The 17,351-nt window shown below is 39.2% G+C and overlaps 2 protein-coding genes across 6 annotated transcripts in view; both read left to right on the top strand.

Annotated features, from left to right (window-relative positions):
- Positions 1–416: 416 nt before the first annotated feature.
- Positions 417–14,576, top strand: lrch3 (leucine-rich repeats and calponin homology (CH) domain containing 3). Of its 5 annotated transcripts, none has more exons than XM_025057332.1 (21): positions 417–769; positions 4,912–5,056; positions 5,165–5,291; positions 5,414–5,519; positions 6,442–6,578; positions 6,668–6,777; positions 6,867–6,960; positions 7,054–7,159; positions 7,780–7,925; positions 8,041–8,093; positions 8,222–8,267; positions 8,468–8,581; positions 8,895–8,939; positions 9,374–9,427; positions 10,669–10,734; positions 10,842–10,872; positions 10,951–11,064; positions 11,148–11,251; positions 11,468–11,605; positions 11,690–11,767; positions 11,999–12,136. In XM_025057332.1, exons 1-21 carry the CDS (start codon positions 514–516, stop codon positions 12,014–12,016), a joined length of 2,088 nt encoding a protein of 695 aa, XP_024913100.1. In that variant the 5' UTR covers positions 417–513; the 3' UTR covers positions 12,017–12,136. The 5 variants fall into 5 exon arrangements, with proteins under 5 accessions (XP_024913100.1, XP_008313708.1, XP_024913099.1 ...); XM_008315486.3 differs by having other exon boundaries at positions 418–769; positions 12,078–14,576; XM_025057331.1 differs by having other exon boundaries at positions 418–769; positions 11,151–11,251; positions 12,078–14,576.
- Positions 14,577–15,129: 553 nt separating this feature from the next.
- Positions 15,130–17,351, top strand: part of rpl35a (ribosomal protein L35a) — a 2,963-nt gene continuing 741 nt past the window's right edge. Inside the window, exons 1-3 of the mRNA XM_008315492.3 lie at positions 15,130–15,247; positions 16,095–16,131; positions 16,220–16,372. Of these exons, the coding sequence (XP_008313714.1) occupies positions 16,121–16,131; positions 16,220–16,372 (164 nt within the window). The 5' untranslated portion in view covers positions 15,130–15,247; positions 16,095–16,120. The remainder of the gene's footprint in view (positions 15,248–16,094; positions 16,132–16,219; positions 16,373–17,351) is intronic.

Below are 17,351 nucleotides of genomic sequence, written 5' to 3' on the forward strand. Positions count from 1 at the left end.
ATGCATGTGTCTTGTCTTTCAATAGCATTCTCATATTCTCACCAACTATAGTTTAACACTCAACTCAACCCGATTACATGCACACATTACAAGTGTGCCCATGGGCTACCCAGGTGCTGGGGTCATGTACTCTAAATTAGGTGTCAAATTATTTTAATCAAATTACAAATGTTTCCTTTTAAAGTTAAACTAAGCTGAGTTGCCTATAATGGTTTAAAAAATCACAATGTACATTATATATGTATTATCAGTGCAGAGAGAAATAAAAGCATGCATTTAGTACTGTTAAAAAACGGTGACAGTTGTAAATGCAACGTTAGACAGTTTTGTAGTAAACCAGTATCTGTACCGATAAACGGCTGTTCGGTACTGATCACAGTTAAGGTATTGATAGTACAATATGTTCAATTGGTTTATCAATTTTTTCAGTTGGTCGTTCTGCGCATGCTCCACTCGGAGTTTAGGGTGGGAAAGTTAACCGTTAGCACGGAAAGCTAACAGCCAGAGTGTGTAATGGCGGCCTCTGTGTTGTTGGGGTCTGCGGACAACACTGGACTCGGCTTTACGGTGGGAGTTGGCGGCAATGGTAACGTTTTAGCTGGTAATAATCATGGACTTGGGCTGGTAGGCCCGGCGCCGTGGAACCGCTCCCTGGACCGGGCTTTGGACGAAGCCTCGGCCACCGGGTTCCTCAACCTCAGTGGCAGGAAGCTGAAGGAGTTCCCCCGGAGCGCCTCCAACCACGATCTGACGGACACCACTAGGGCCGGTGAGTTAGACCCACAGCCCGCTGTCCGCACACACTAGCAACGTCGTGTCCGTTAGAGTATGTCGGTGACGTTTGCTGACTGTGAACTGGTGAAACGGGTAAAGGAAAGAACCAACTTTAGGATCCAGAAAGGATGGGCAGCGTAAGGGCCGGTGTAAGAATCCCAGAAAACTTTATTTGATCAGATGTAGTTGGTTGTATTGATAGGATATGTTATTTAACATGTCAATACAAAACATACAACCTATAAAGTGTGTGCGTGTGTGTTCCGAAAGTAGCACCAACCAAAACAACATGCTGCTGTTAGCTTGTTTAAATCAAATCTGTCACTGTAACTCGGTTAGCAAACAGTAGATCTCAGTATTGGAAGAGAGAGGAGGGTTCTTATATTCTGTTATATCGAACCGGTCTCGTCTAGCTTCACCATTACACCAGTGTGACGTCGGGTGAAGTTTTAAAAGCTGAACCCAGTTGTCTTTGTCTTTTTCTTTGATGTCAGTGATCAGATAATATAACAGTTCCGCCCATCCCAGACTGACGGGCTTCAAGAAAACAAAACAAACGCAGATAACCGTTGTTTGTTCGTACCTGTCCTGCTGTTTGTCTTTGACATAATCGTGTTTCCATGGGCAGACACCTTCTTTAGAGCCCACTTCAGTTCCCATAATTTTATAAAAACTCCACTCCAACGTTAAAGGTTATGAAACATGCAACTGGACTAGCCTGGTTTTATATTTCTATATTACTTTTTAAACCAGTATGAGTTTTAAACTATACGTTTAAATTGTAATGTATGTGGCATAACAGATCATCATCAACAAATCATCTATAATACAATATTTATAGTTTTGTTTTGTTAAATACATTTAATAACTAGTTTGTTTACACATTCTTCTAAAATAAATAGGATTATGCAATGTTTTGAAAAAAAATTGTAGTATGAAATAGTAACAAGTGAGCTGTTAGATTTGGCTTCCTTGAGGGCATCAAGATGACCTCAACATAATCTGAAGTGGAGGTCCTAACTGACCATTTCCTGCAATCATATAAAAAAGAGAACAATGCCCTGATGTTTTTTCTCCATGTAACACAGTGTACCCTCCCATTATGCGAAGAACCTAACATAATTTCATGGCTGTTGTGGGCGTACAGATAGAAGGATTTTAGGACAAGGGCACCAGTCTCGCCATGTGACCTCAGAACCAATGAAACACAGGTGGAGCGTCTGTTAAAATACAGATCTAAAGAGAGGATGGAGGTAGAGCAGTGTTGTTACATGAGCATTATTTGACAACATACCAGCAGAAACAAACTATTGAATAATGTGTTTCCTCTTTTGGATTAATTCATATCACGTCATTAAAAGCCTTGTGTAATATCTGAAAACAACACTGGCAGCAGGCTGAAGTGACTGAGGAGCTTCACTGCATAGTACTGGTCATGTCTGCAGAGCTCTGATTTACTGTAACACTTTTTTTCACAGTTCTTTTTTAAATGTAACACAGATTTTTTTACTTCATATATTCAAGCAGGTATAAAAAGAGGTAAAACTTATTATTTCTTTAGTGTCAGTTGCCATTGTACATGCATTAGTTAAAGAAAGTCATAATAAAACACCAGCATGAAGTAGTACAAATATCCTGTTTTCTTATACTGTACTATTGTCAAACTCTTTCTTTATGTTTTACAAATAGCCCTGGAGGTATTAGTTCTTGCAAAGGTGATAAGTATGTATACCGGAGATGGGGTATCATCTTTTCAAAATAGGTCTAATGCTTTACCACTAGGCAGTGGTGGCCTAGTGGTAAAGGAGGCGGACTTCGGTCCGGAAGGCCCCAGGTTCGAATCCACCAACTGCCAGGTTACCACTGAGATGGTGATGGGTTGACGGGTGACGGGTTGACAGCTGTTGTCTCAGGTTCAGCGGTTTATTTATTATCTGGGCTTTTTATTAGGGATGCACCGAAATCAAAATTCTTGGTCGAATCCGAAAATGAGAAAACCAAGCCATCAAAAGAAATAATTTTGGTAATTATTAGTACCATTTCATCTATGGCTATGACTGAACACTAACCTCACTAAAATCCAGGCATTGCAGTTCCATAAAATTACATGACTTTTTCAAAGAATAAATTAATTACAAAATTTGGAAAATATTTATTTAGAATATTCTGACAACATACAATACAAAATAATATAAAATTGATAAATAAATTAAAAACCAGATCATTCACAACAATTGCAACTGCTGAAAGATATAACTATATTTTCTCTATAGGTCTACAACATAATAGTGTATCAAAACCAGGGGCACAGATGGGATTTTTCTGGGGGGACCAAGCTGTCAGCATTACCACTATACAATAACCATGATGATCTTAACAGTTTAACGCACTAACATTAGGTGAGCATACCATTAATTGTAACTCACAAACATGTCACCAACCATGCCATGATTGTTGCCTCATGTAGGGACAGTGGGGAGAGAGCTCTGCTCTCCTCCGGTGCTGTGCGCTTCTCCGCATCCATCGCGTCTTAATGAAAAGTTTATGTCTCTCCTGTGGTGCATGTAGCAGTCAGTATTGTTGGATTGAACTAAATAAATGTAAATTGAAGGACACTTCACAGTGCATGAACACAAACACATCAGTCAAAACAGATGGAAACAGGACATGGTGCCCTGTGTGTGTGTGTGTGAGAGAGAGAGAGAGAGAGGGAGGGAGGGAGTGAGTGAGTATGTGTGAGAGTATGTAAGAGATTCATAGACAGAGAGGATAGAGAAGGAAGGAGAAGAGGGAGGGAGAGAACGGGAAGTGGATGTCACCTTAAAAAAAGTGGACTTTCTGCTGACCAGGTGCAGATTCCTTGATGTTACTGTAGGATCAGCAGGATGTAAGAGCACAGCTGGGACTCTGTATCACCACGACAACCACTTTTAGTGTTTGTGCTGTAATACTTTGAGGTTGCAAAAATATGGCTGTATACATATATCCATATAGGATAAGATGTGTGCAGTGGTGTGCTGTATCACAATGGCAAGTAGTTCACTTTCCGTATAATAGACATAAATTCCCCCGTCAAGCAGCCAATGTGTATTTTTAAGAAAATGCCAAAAAATCCCTGGTACTACCCTGATCTGATGTGCTTTTGGTAACATTCCAACATGTTCAAGGGAACCGCAGGAAACATCTGCCATAAGGTTATTATTATTGTTGTATACTTTTTTTATTACAAAACATGTATATAGTTATTGTAATGATATTGATATGTTATTGCAAATATGTCATTTTCCTGTAGGAACCTTTTTCCTTAGAAACCTTTTTCCTTAGAGTTATTTTTTACTGACACTCTGTTCTCCTGAGTTATTTTTTACTGACACTCTGTTCTTTAAAAGAGTTACAAATACACTGGACTGTTAAAAAAAAACTTACTCTCAGAAATGTGCAAAAATACTGTATAAGGAGTACACAACCCAAATAATTTAGTTTCCCTGGCAACCTCAGTAACAACAAAGGTCTGAAGGATCACATATTACACTGGGAGTGAAAGATCTGGGAATTTTTCATTGGCAAAGAAAAATCCCCTTCACAACACTCACCAGATCATGAACAGCCATTAAAAGGTATCAGATCTGGTACCGAGTGATCCCTTCATGGCTGTAAATCTTGAGTACGCACCAAAGGAGATGCAGACCAGTGATAGCAGTGAAGAACAAAGGTTTGGATTAAAACCACCTCTATGACAACGTTAAGCCGAAACTGACTTCTGCCTTAATGATGGAATTAGAAAAGAACGGCTCATGTTTCTATGGATACCACATCATTAGTCAAACATGGTCAGGGCAGTGATACGGCCTGGATGTTTTTGGCTGCCAGTTAAATTTGGTCAGTGTTGTTTGCCGATGATGTAATGGAGAATGATATCTGGTTGTTTGACGGTCCTGCTTTTCAAGTCCACAGTTTGATATTAATTGTACTGTATTTATAGGATGTACACTACAGAAAGCAGTAGCGCTTGGTGTAGAAGCAGCACTGTGAGAGAGTCCCTGTCAGTGACCTCTTTTTATTCTGGCTCTACTTGATTTCATGTTTATCCAAACAAAGTCATCTGATAAAAGTGTCTCTGCCTGCCTCTCTACTTAGATCTGTCTCGTAACCGTCTGTCTGAACTTCCCGTGGACATCTGTCTCTTCGTCTCTGTGGAGAGTCTCAACCTGTATCAGAACTGTCTGAGGTCACTGCCGGAGAGTTTGGTCAACCTGCAGAGTCTGACCTACCTAAACCTCAGGTAAAGTACACACACACACACAGCTAACCCATCGTCTTATTTCCTACTGTGCAGGAGGAGGCATTCTCATTTTCTCTCCACGTCTCTGTTTCTCTGCCCATTTTTCAGTCGGAACCAACTGTCCGTCCTGCCTGTTGTCCTCTGTAGTCTCCCTCTGAAGGTTCTAATTGCCTGCAACAACAAACTGGTTTCTCTTCCAGAAGAAGTGGGGCAGTTAAGACAACTCACTGAGCTGGTTGGTTCTCTTGTTACTCTGTCCCTGTGAAAAATAGACATAATTTGAAAGTCTTCTGACAGGGTGTAGATGGTTGGATATAGAAAACGTATAATAATCAGATATTCTTGTTTTTCCTGAAGGACGTGAGCTGTAACGAGATCCAGACGTTACCTTCTCAGGTTGGTCAGTTGGAGGCTCTAAGAGACCTGAATATCAGGAGGAACCACCTTGTTACACTCCCACCAGGTAAGGAGAGGGAGACACACACACACACATTTTTGTATATTGCTTAATAAACATAGTTAGAGACTTATTGTTATGTTACATGTCTATTTCATTCATTAAACACAACATAAATAAATGAAATATAAAGTAAAATTTATTTGAACATAAAACAGTTTTACTAACACTGTTGCTGTACTTCTTTCAGAGAAAATAACTCCTAATGAGGATTGAATTACTTTGTTGAAGTAACCCTTTGCGGCTGCTAAAGTTCAACTGGACCTACACTCCATTAGTCACAGTTGTCACAGTAGATGAGCTGAGACCACTGACTGTGTGACCAGCATAGGTGGTTTTTAAATACAGAAAGTACTGCTCAGTGATGCTGAAGTGTAATTAGTCCTGACTGTCTCATTGGTTGTAATAATCTTGTGTCTTTTCTCTTCTGATTATTGATTCTTTTTTTATTTAGTGGAGAAAAGATAACAATGAAACATTTTTTAGTTTCTTTATTTTGGAATGTTGTGTTTTATGCACTTTTCTACTGTTTCTTTTTTCCCCCCTTCTGGTTTATTTATTACGCTGTATTCTTATGCTCATGTTTTACTATACATACATACTATACGTATACAACTATAACAAATGCATGGTGAAGTACTTTAATTACCTGAGGATAGATCAACCAAACATTAAGATCAGTCAAACTCTGACACTCCATAGTTTGAACAACTGTAACAAGTACAACTTCCATTGTTTATTGTCTTTTTAAATGTGTTTTATTTCTCTGTGACTTCGGTTGTCATTATAGGCATCCGATCAAATAAACGTATTATTGTTGTTAATACACCGCAGCATCCTGTCCAGGAGGCTGCACTCAGATCAGTCAGCAAGCTTGGAACCCATCTCTCCAGTATAATCAGAGTGATGCCTCACTTTGTGTCCTCAGAATTGGCTGACCTCCCACTTGTACGTCTGGACTTCTCCTGTAACAAGGTGACCTCCATCCCTGTCTGTTACCGACGACTCACACAGCTCCACACCATCATCCTCGACAACAACCCTCTGCAGTCGCCACCTGCCCAGGTATGCTGATGGACAGTGACATCACAGCCCCGTGTTTTTCTGTTCAGGTTTTCATACGGGCTGCTGACCTTCCTTCCTGTTTTTCACAGATATGTATCAAAGGAAAAGTCCACATATTTAAGTATTTGAACATTGAGGCGAGTAAATCCACCCCTGACCTACCAGACTACGAAAGACGGCCTCTGCCCTTCACCTCGTGGTGTGGACTCATTCCAACACAACCTGACATGCTGCCGTTGTCGTTGTGTGTGAACCTACGTAGTCTCACCTTTGTCTTTGTTTTTCCAGTGTTGATGAGCTGTACCCCGGACGTCGTTACGGGGCGCTGGACTCAGGTTTTAATAGTGTGGACAGTGGAGACAAGAGGTGGTCGGGGAATGAGGTCAGTCACACCTGTGTATGGTGTGTACTAAATGTGTTTCCGTGGTCACTTCCTGTGTGCTGAAGCCAACCTGTTTCCTGTTCCTTTGCCCAGCCAACAGAGGAGCTGTCAGAGCTGCCACAGAGAGTCACTGAGATCAGCAGAGAACAGAGACACAGAGCAGCAGGGGGCGGAGCTTTGATGATTCCTAATGGCACACGTGAGGCTCAATCATTAACTTTATTTTTTAGGGTTTTTGCTGTGTACATTAAGCAGCCCAATTATTATCTGCACTGCTTCGGGAAAAGGACACAGGTTACACAATAACAGTCTACCTGTTACAGATACTGTACCATTAAAAATAAACATCCAACATTTAGGTTGAACTCATTGGCTATCTCTGCTGAAGTTGGCGCAAACAGTAGGGCTCATCATTTTCCCTTTCAGTGTATGGAATGAGCTTATCAAAATTAATCTAAATTTTAAAAGAATTATGAACAACTCGTGATGTGATGAGCATTGCTTAACGTCAGCGTTACTTTATTCATTCATTGAGCTGAACCTGAAGAAAAAATCCTTAATGTCACTAGTTAACCTCAGCAAAAGGCTGACAGTGTGATGTTCTCTTGTTCTTTATTGACATCAGTAGACTAGCATTTTTATACAGAGATATTTTTGTTAACATTTCTGTAGAAATGCATGTATTTGTTATGTTTTCCTGAGACTTTCAGTCTCCAATGTCAAGCATCAGGCAGTGATAATGTAAACATTCTCTTTTACAACTTGTGTGTGTGCAAATGGTGTGGCTTATTAACTGATTTTCTGTATGAAATTGATCAGATGTGGAGGTGGAGCAGATTGACTTTATTGACAGCTGTGTGGAGGAGGAAGAGGAAGGCAGGAGTCAGAGCGGACGGGGAAGCAGAGACAGCACCAGTCTAAGTTCTCAATTCATGGCCTACATCGAGAGACGGATCACCAGAGAGGTAAGTGCTACAAGCTGCTGTGGCCGCAGCTCACAGTGAGCTAACATTATCTGAAAGTACGAGTCCCTGATGTGGATCGCAGTCAACACTTAGACTCGTGGTGTCTGTTTTTCAGGGGTCTCCAGTCAAAACTAATGCTTCCAGGATGGAGGACACAAGGAGACACAGGTTCATAATGACACACACACTCACTGTATTTATGAGTAGTGACATATGACATCAGAAAATACGAGGGAGACATAAACTTCCTACGTCCTTAAACAACCTCAACTACAGTTTTGTTTGTCCTCTCTCAGGAGTGTGGTCGATAGTGTCACAGTGCCCTCTATTTCCCAAAACCAGGTATTATTTCCTTCTTTTATTTTCTTTCGCTGTTCATACTGTGACTTTTGAACTAAATATTGTAACTAAACAAGATAAAATAAGTTTTGAACAATATTATTTCTCCATTGACAGAGAAATAATATTGTTCAAAACTTTTAAGGTGTTTTTTTTCTTTCTCTTTTTGTCTCATTTCTCTATCTCTTCCTGCCATCCATCAGAGGGCTGCCCTGGGACAAGGGGGTGTGGAGAGAATAAGGAGGGAGGCTCAACTTGCGGCTCTGAGGTATGACGAGGAGCGACAGAAGAACCGATCTGTAAGCAGTTATACAAAGGTGAGGGAACATCATCAAATTACACACCAGATCACTGCCAAAATAAAAGCTGCAAAACATTTGACACTGACCATTTAAAATCCAATAATCTGATTTACTGTCACATGAACCACAGCCGTGAGTAAAAAGAACTGTCAATTGTAGTAAAACATAAAGGGTGTGCTCATATTAAAATGGGTTTTGCATTTGGACCTGTGAACAGAATAAATAATATATATAATAAATTAATAAATAATAATATTTTCATTTCATTGCCTTCTGCTTGGGTGTTAGTGTGATGATGGAAATGTTGAAACTCTCACTTTGTTCACAGCATAAAGCAGCTCCCAGTCCTACAAAGTCCAGTCCAGACACCGAGGTGAGGCTTTGTATTAAGTGTTTGTTTCTTTTTCTCTTTGTGTGTATGTGTGTTTGTCCACATGTTTTTTTTGTGAGTTTGTCTTTGTCCATGTGTGGTCTTGTTCAGTTCAAACATTTCATACAGTATTATGGCAGGAGAAATACCTGCCAAACTTTGTTACCTCAAATAAAACCCTCCATGTTAATATTTTAGACTGCATATCTCTTTAATGTTTTTTTAGTGTTTAATATCAGTAATACCACCACCCCACACCACCACAACCACACACAAGTGCAGAACAAGAGAACTCCACACAGAAAGACCAGCAGTTAGCACTGATAATTATCCAGGTTTGGCGAAAATTCTGAGGTCATTCCTATTATCCCTCCCTCACTGTAGAACACACCCCTCCATCTGTGTGTGTTTGTTAATGTATGTCCATGTGTGTTTAGACCTTGTGCCCCTCCAGACGCTCTACCCACACAGATGACTCCGCCCTCTTTATGGTAAGAGTTTGGTTCCCCCTGCCTCACTTGTACTAATGACCACTGAAATAAAATCCTCCCTGTTTCCTGGAATGAACCAAACTGCATGTATTTCCCATGACTCTTTGACAACAAAAGCCCCTCAGAGCCAGAGTGTCAAATGAATTCATCGGTTTAATTTGAGTCTTTTTGTTCCCTCTTCCTACATTATTACACGTTTGTGCTCCGACGTCCAGCTAAAATTTTTTGCTCATTCAGAGCAAGTCTAGAAGTCATCACTAACTGAAGTTACAGCTCTGTAACACATTGACTTTGTATTGCCCACACAGTCTGAAACTACAACTCTTGACTTTCAGATGCTTTTTTTACTCATCCTGTGTGAAACAGGATATTTTTAACGTTGTTTTTTTACTCTACACTCTACCACATTTTTCTCTTCCCTCTATGTTTGTGTGGTTCTTATGTGTAACTGTGGATGTCCAGAGAGTGACTGAGACCATCATGTGTCTCACATGCAGACATTGTCTTGTCTAGGTTCATCAGACTTTGTTGTTCGGAACAGTGACCTGTTCATTTGTGACTAATTATTGATTTTATGAGTTTCATGTATTGACTCTTTCTCTTCTTCCTCCACCTCCTTTTTTCTTTATCAAACATTTTCTTTTCTTAAGTTTGTCCCACCTTTAGAGTCACTTCTCCCAAATGACTCCACCTGTCTCTCCACCTGTCCATCTGTATCTGTGTGTCTCGCTGCCTGTCCGTCTGTCTCTCTGTCAATCTGCCCTGGTGATTGACAGACTTTTTTCATGTTTTTCTCTTTTGCTCCATCCATCCCTGAAGTGTTGACAGACAGGTGTGGGTGGGGTTAGAGGCAGACAAAAAAAACAATATGGGGGACGTGTTCCTGACATTTCCATTTTTTTTTTTTTTTTTTTTTTTCAATTATTTTTTATAGTTTTTTTTCCGCCACTCTCTCGATCCGCTCTCTGTCAATCTGCCCTGGTGATTGACAGACTTTTTTCATGTTTTTCTCTTTTGCTCCATCCATCCCTGAAGTGTTGACAGACAGGTGTGGGTGGGGTTAGAGGCAGACAAAAAAAACAATATGGGGGACGTGTTCCTGACATTTCCTTTTTTTTTTTTTTTTTTTTTTTTTCAATTATTTTATATAGTTTTGTTTCTGCCACTCTCTGCATCTGTCTTTCTCCTTTTCTGTCTGTACCCTCTGTCTGTCTGTACCCTCCTGTCAATTCCCTCATCAGTCTGTGACTACAGCCTCTATGGACTGTAACTCTGCTGCTGATAGCTCCTCCTCCTGTCTTCTACAGGTACTGCACCTGCTGTTGTTTTTCCCTACTATAAATAAAGGAAAAGCTTGAAGTTTTTCTCTGGTGGGTTTATCCCTCAGTAATTGTATTGTGTTGTGTTTTTGCAGGGTGAAGACAGAGCTGCTCTGTCTCCTACAGGTAAAGAAGCAAATGTATTTATGACCTTTGTTTAACTTGTCCTTTATTTGACTTACCAAATCCATTTTTTCCTCCTAGCCAATCAGTCCACGTCATACCCCAGCTTAGGGGGCGGGGCCTCTTGTCGGACTTCAAACCTTAGACCAGACAGTTTTCTCTTTCGTCTAAACCAAAAAGAAGAGAAGAGGAAAGGTGAGCGTTCTGCACTCCTCCATCTCCCATCATTTGCTGTCCAGGCATGTCAACTCCTTTGGTTTATGTTTTCTGTTCTCCAGCAGATGCTGCTTCCACCTCCACAGTCACACCTCAGAACCAGGAGGTGCCTGCTACACCTACCTTGGTTGGAGAAGATGCTGAGCTGGTGGAGCAGCTTAGAAAGGTGTGGACCCTTTTTTTTACCTGTCATTAAAGAAGTCCAAGACCAAATTAAAAGATAATTGTTTTTATGTTTGGATGAAAATTCAAACAAAACATATGAATTTTCCACAGCTGTTGATGTAACAGAAGATTAAATTAAATTAAAACACTCATTAACACAATATCTGACTGACGTGAGCTCATGTGATGTGTTCTATGTTCCTGTGTTATGTTCCAGAACATTGAGGCTCGTCTCAAATTGTCCTTACCAAGTGACCTGGGTGCCGCTCTGACAGATGGGGTGGTGCTGTGTCACCTTGCCAATCATGTGCGACCACGGTCCGTCCCCAGCATCCACGTCCCCTCCCCTGCTGTGGTGAGAACTAGTCAGATGTCTCTGCTCTGATGTCACAGATCATCACCAGTGTTAGTTAATGACTTTTCCGCATGTCACCTGCAGCCTAAACTCACCATGGCCAAATGTCGGCGAAATGTGGAAAACTTTCTGGAGGCGTGTCGGAGGATTGGAGTCCCACAGGTATTAAACACATACAGGAAAATGAGCGTTAGACCTATTCAGTTCTTTATCATTTGTAGATCTGATCTAGCCCAGGTAAACCTCTGACCTTTTTAATAAAATGATGTGAAGCTCATCAGTGTATTTCTTCTCTGATCTCTACTGTTCCTTTCATTGCTGCTGATTTAATAATTTCTTTTTTACTCTCTTTCTTTTCACTTCTCCTTTTTTATCCTGTCTCCATGGTGACAGTTATTTCATCTTTTTTAATTTGATTTATCATTGATTTACACCCCCACCCCGTGTGTCTCCTCTGGTTTCCGTTGTCTAGAGTCAGTTGTGTCTCCCTCTTCACATTCTGGAAGAACAAGGTCTCCCACAAGTTGCCGGCACCGTACGGGCTCTGCTCGAACTTGCCCCACCTCGACACCCTGTTACCTTGACATTGAGCACAACGTCGTGAATGACAAAACAGTTGGTCATCACGTGCACAACACTAGCATCACCATAACTATCATTGCAGCACATGCACACTCAGGCAACGATGAGGAAATTAAGCTGTGTCTGATGGAGACATAAACAGAGCTGAATGATGTCAACTCTCTCTGTTGCTGAGTTTAGAAACATGACAAAGTTTTATTTTGTTTAGAACAACTCGGCCACTGCTGTGGATCACATCTATCACATGTAAAAAATGTAGTGTTAGGACAGACTTTATAAACTCCTATTTCTTATTTAGGTAAGAAAACCAACTAATAGATTTATCAACATTTTTTATTTGTATGTTAATTTTTAATTAGAGGTTGGAATTTCTCTTTAATCCCTGAAGTTGTAAATCCAAGTCACAAAATTACTTGGCAGTGAGGGGACACAAACCATGTGCACTTCCTAGCCTGACTCGTAACCTGCTTCAGGTTCTTTGTTAACCAGAAGATCATAATCTCTGGGGTGGCGTCATTCCCAGTACCACTACATGGCCTCTAACTTAAATGCACTGTGAGACCACTGTGCTTTTTTTACCGTGATTGACTGACATGCCACTGTTAATTAAGATTAGTGTTTTTCAACACTTTTTATCATCACTACAGAATGCTAGAAACTATTTATGGTTTATATTTATAGATCAAATTAAAAACACTTTTAATTATGTTATGCAGAAAACATGATTTTACCATGTTTTTAAAACTAAGCTGTAAAATTATCAAGTGTTCAACCTGTTTACATCAGTTGTTTTGCACATTAGGCTAATGTAGCTGATGGTGGTGATAATCACTATTTTATATGTTTAAATGTTTCTCTAAAAATACACTATGTCAGTCACAGTGAAAAGAAGTCAGCAGGTCTAGTTGATTTGATAATAATCCTTACAGCGCTATTTGGGTTGCCTACTTTTGTTTAGCAAGAAGTTTAATTCTATTCATATCTATTTATGTAGCTAAATTAATTTAAAAAATACTGACCTGCTGTTTGTGCTACTGGGAGCCAAATGGGTCCTATACTAATGCATAAGATGAAAAGAAAAAAACTGTTACAACTAAGTTCCATCAGCTTGCTATGTAAAATATTTTACCTATGTAAATATATGCTGATGAATATGTTTTTAAAACAATTTTCAATATGTTATCAATTAGGGCTAAGTTAGTTTATATTGTTCAGCTACTTTGTAGTGAGGCAAAATTATTTTTCATGAGTTCATGTTAACAAACGTTAATATGGATAATGTTGGTCTTCATGTTATGCACAAGTATACAACATAAGCTAAGATTTACATCTTGCAACAGGCAGCACTTTTTAGCCCACATGTGCTAAATCACAGGGATGTTGCTATTATAGTGGCCTTGTTGAAGTTTCAGCTCTGTTTTCAGTCTCCATTTGTAAGGGACCAATGTGATGAATGGTGACTTAGTGCCGACATCTTGTTTATCTGTTGCACCAGTTACACATGTAAACTGATGTTTGCAGTGTCTGCAGTTGGTAGATTCTGTCTGTCTCCTGGTTTATCATCCACGCATTTTCAGAACCTTAACTGAAGCACATGTGCCCCCATGCACGTTATTAATGGCAAACATTATTTATAGACAAAATAAATCAGAGATTAAAGAAGAGTCATTGTTGCACCAGAAACTTATGTGAAAATGTACTGAGCTGTGATTTGACAAGATCATTCAGGTGATGATGACGCCTCATGTGTGTTGCATGCTAGGACAATTTCACTTGGATGGTGTGATCTGACACTAACACACTGTGGACTAAAAGGTCTGCAATCATAAAATACTATATGCTGTAAATATATACATACATGCATACATACCACCAGTGATGTCACCATAGACCTGTGCTCACCAGAGATAATTGAAGATGGGATGGAGACACATGAAATAGTCACCTGCTTACTTCCATCTGGTGCAGATGCTAAACATCACTTGTGGACTAGGAACTGCTGCACCTGAATGCAGTTTCACAAAAAAAAAAGTCTTCAGGCTTAGACACTTGGCTACGCCTCCATTTAAAATCTAAAAGGTTTCAGGTTACAGAACTGATTGGTGTTCTGATCAACAGTTGTACTGTCCACTTTGTTGGTCTGGCTCAGAAGTTGTGGTTATACTTGTACAGTTTCATGTTTTGTTTTGTTTTTTTTCTGGTAATGTGTTTCTCCTGCAGCATTGACTAGTCATGTGACAAAGAGCTGGTGTGCTTTTAGAGGACATTCCACCGGTTGTTAAAAGGAGGACACACTTGTTTGTATTTTTGCTGACAAACTGTATAAAGATTTGAACACAGTCATATGAAGAGTTGACTTTAAGTGCTTTAAATAAATATTTTAATTTGATTGTGTTTATTGTTTTTTTTTTCTTTTCACAAGGTATAAACGTAGTTCGAAACACAGCCTTTCTCTAATATGAATCTTACACATTTTAACATTTGGCAAATATAAATATAACAAATATAATTATTTTAAATATGTAATAAAAGGCAAACAACTGAATAATGAATTTCTGCATATAACAATAGAATTTGAGATGTATTGATTTATATTAGAATTTTAAAGAATTTTTTTAAAAAAACAGTTCATGTTTAGAATGGAGGATAAGAAACAAATTCAAATTATACAAAAAGACGGTAATAATTTAAAGGTATGAAATATCCATATATTAAGATAAAATTTAACTTTTTAAAAAAAGAAAAATTCAATATCATTGTAAATTGTGACGTATTCGCGTCAGGATTGGGTCCTCACTACGGAATGGTAAGGTTCAGGTTCCGGAGAAAACATATCACTTATCCTTGTAGTTCTAAAATATTACTAAATCTATAGTACCAAAAGAAATAATTATACTCATAAGGCGCATGTTTGTTCACATGTTTAATTTACAGGTTTGAAGCGATCGCATAAATCAAACGTTTTTGATCAGGCATCTTTACAGACAACTAGGTAGGCGACAATTACCCAACATTCCTTGGGGCAGTCCTTTCCCTCCTCCATCTTTTCCCGTAGTGACGGTAAGACATGTAGACATTTTACTAATGTTTAATTTTAATCAAAATACTGATACATAAACAATCGATTCATACCAGCGAAGTACGGGCACTAAACTGTTCATCATGCCGTCAAATGACGTGGCTGTTAAAAGCGTGATGGCGGGGATAAGATGTGGATTACGCTAACAGTGGCTAGCTTCGGAGGCTGCAGCCGGGACTCGGTAGCTGTTAATTTAGTTAAACTGAGTTCCCACGTCCAGGTGTGGAACTGAGGCCAGGACCTAGTTGAAGAGGATCTTCTTCTAAGTTTGTTCTCTTGGTCGTTCCCGTTTAACGTTGTCCTAAATTTATAACATTTATCAAAGCCAGGTTGGGGAACGTGTCGAAGTGTTAGCCGCAGTTAACATTAAGGGAACGGGTTGTCATAATTCACATTGATATTATTGTTTAAGTAAAGAATGTCTTAAATGACTAAAAGGAATATCTATGTTATGACATTGCAGGTGCTCTCAGGTCTGTTTGTGCGTTTGCCCTGTCTAAAAATATGATTGTAGGCAGTTCAGTAAGGCTACTTCCGTTCTAAACACAATGTGATGTCAGTCTATTAAAGCACAGTGTCAATAACTCACATAATTAGACAGTGTTCCAAACCAGAGTAAACAAGCGTACATGTTGCAGCTGAATAGTATATAACTGAATGTATTAAATCATATCTGTACTAAATCCATCTCAGCTTACCTGTTCTTATTTTGATTCCAATTTTAACTGTGCCAATTTTTTGATGACATTTTTTGGGGAAAAGGTTTTTTGTTTTGTTTTTTCACTTATAATTGCCATAAAAATGTGTTGTTTGTTTTTGTTGTTTCAGGTGAACTGACCGGGAGAACACTTAAAATGCCTGGCAGGTATACAGATCTCTGTGCTGCATTGAGTCTGAATGATTTGTGTTCTTTGTTATTCCTTTGAAACTTATAACTGTTTTTTTCTTATCAGACTCTGGAGTAAGGCCATCTTTACTGGCTATAAGCGTGGTCTGAGGAACCAGCGTGAGCACACAGCCCTCCTGAAAATTGAGGGATGTTACACCAGAGATGAAGTTGACTTCTACCTGGGAAAACGTTGCGCATATGTCTACAAGGCCAAGAAGTAAGCCACACACCTAAGATCTGCTGAGTTTCTTTTTTTGTAGCCAAGGTTTGGTTAGCATTATTACTGATCATCAAGTTAATACATGACATTATGTGTTTGAGTTCACAAGTGCAAGGAAGGTGTTGATTTTGTATGGAGATCTGTAGAGTGGTGTAAGTTCTGACCCTAAGTTTTTTTGTTTGTTTGTTGTTTTTTTTATGTGAACTAATAATGTTATGGTTGACTCTGGTGAAGCTAACACCAACCTATGTAAGGTCCAAGTTTTTGTAGCACGCAGAGTGATTAGAATTTGCTATTGGGAAATTCAGTTATTGTTGCTGACAGTGCTGCAAAGCTCTGCTTGGAACCTGTGAATCATGTCTGTCTCCCTCTGCTGTTGTATTTTAGAGGGTTTAATAAAATCAGGCACCAACCAGGAGATCATGGTCATTTCATCTGTTATCTTGTTTTACAATACAGGTTAACAATCCTTGTTATGGACTGCAAAGAATGAGAGTTTCTTAAGAGTTGCATTTAACCACACACATTTCATATTTGGATTCGGTTTTGATTCTGATCATTTGCATCAACCTACTTTCCATTGTACCTATTGTCAGTTCTGATCAGAAACAATTTGAACTGGACTTGCTTCTTTTTAGTTTAAAAGTGAGCAGGAATTTACAGTACAATATGCAATACCAAACAATAAATATTATGTAAACGGAGGAGTCTTTAAAAGGGATTGTAGTTTAGTCTAACTCAATTTTCTCTGCAGTCTTGTAGGAGCTTTAATATCCTAATCAGTTTTCCTCCAGTTTAGTCACGTACAGTGTGTTTAGCTACAAATGCTCAAATGTACATGACTGGGGACTGTACCAGTTTGAGGCTTTATTTGCAGTATTTCTGTCATCCATTCTGTTATCTCTCTTGAAAATGCGTTGTCTACACACTACAGTTTATGCTTAAAAGTTCCCTTTTGGTTGCAGTTCAGTTTAAC

The sequence above is a fragment of the Cynoglossus semilaevis genome, chromosome 8 (assembly GCF_000523025.1).
Source record: "Cynoglossus semilaevis isolate Cse_v1.0 chromosome 8, Cse_v1.0, whole genome shotgun sequence".
Classification (NCBI taxonomy): Eukaryota; Metazoa; Chordata; class Actinopteri; order Pleuronectiformes; family Cynoglossidae; genus Cynoglossus; species Cynoglossus semilaevis.

Bases quoted from the DNA above. Each gene is read 5' to 3' on its own strand.
- lrch3 (XM_008315486.3), top strand. From the start codon at position 514: ATGGCGGCCTCTGTGTTGTTGGGGTCTGCGGACAACACTGGACTCGGC. The intron at 6,961-7,053 runs GTCAGTCACACC...TCCTTTGCCCAG, and splicing joins AGAGGTGGTCGGGGAATGAG to CCAACAGAGGAGCTGTCAGA. The intron at 7,926-8,040 runs GTAAGTGCTACA...TCTGTTTTTCAG, and splicing joins AGAGACGGATCACCAGAGAG to GGGTCTCCAGTCAAAACTAA.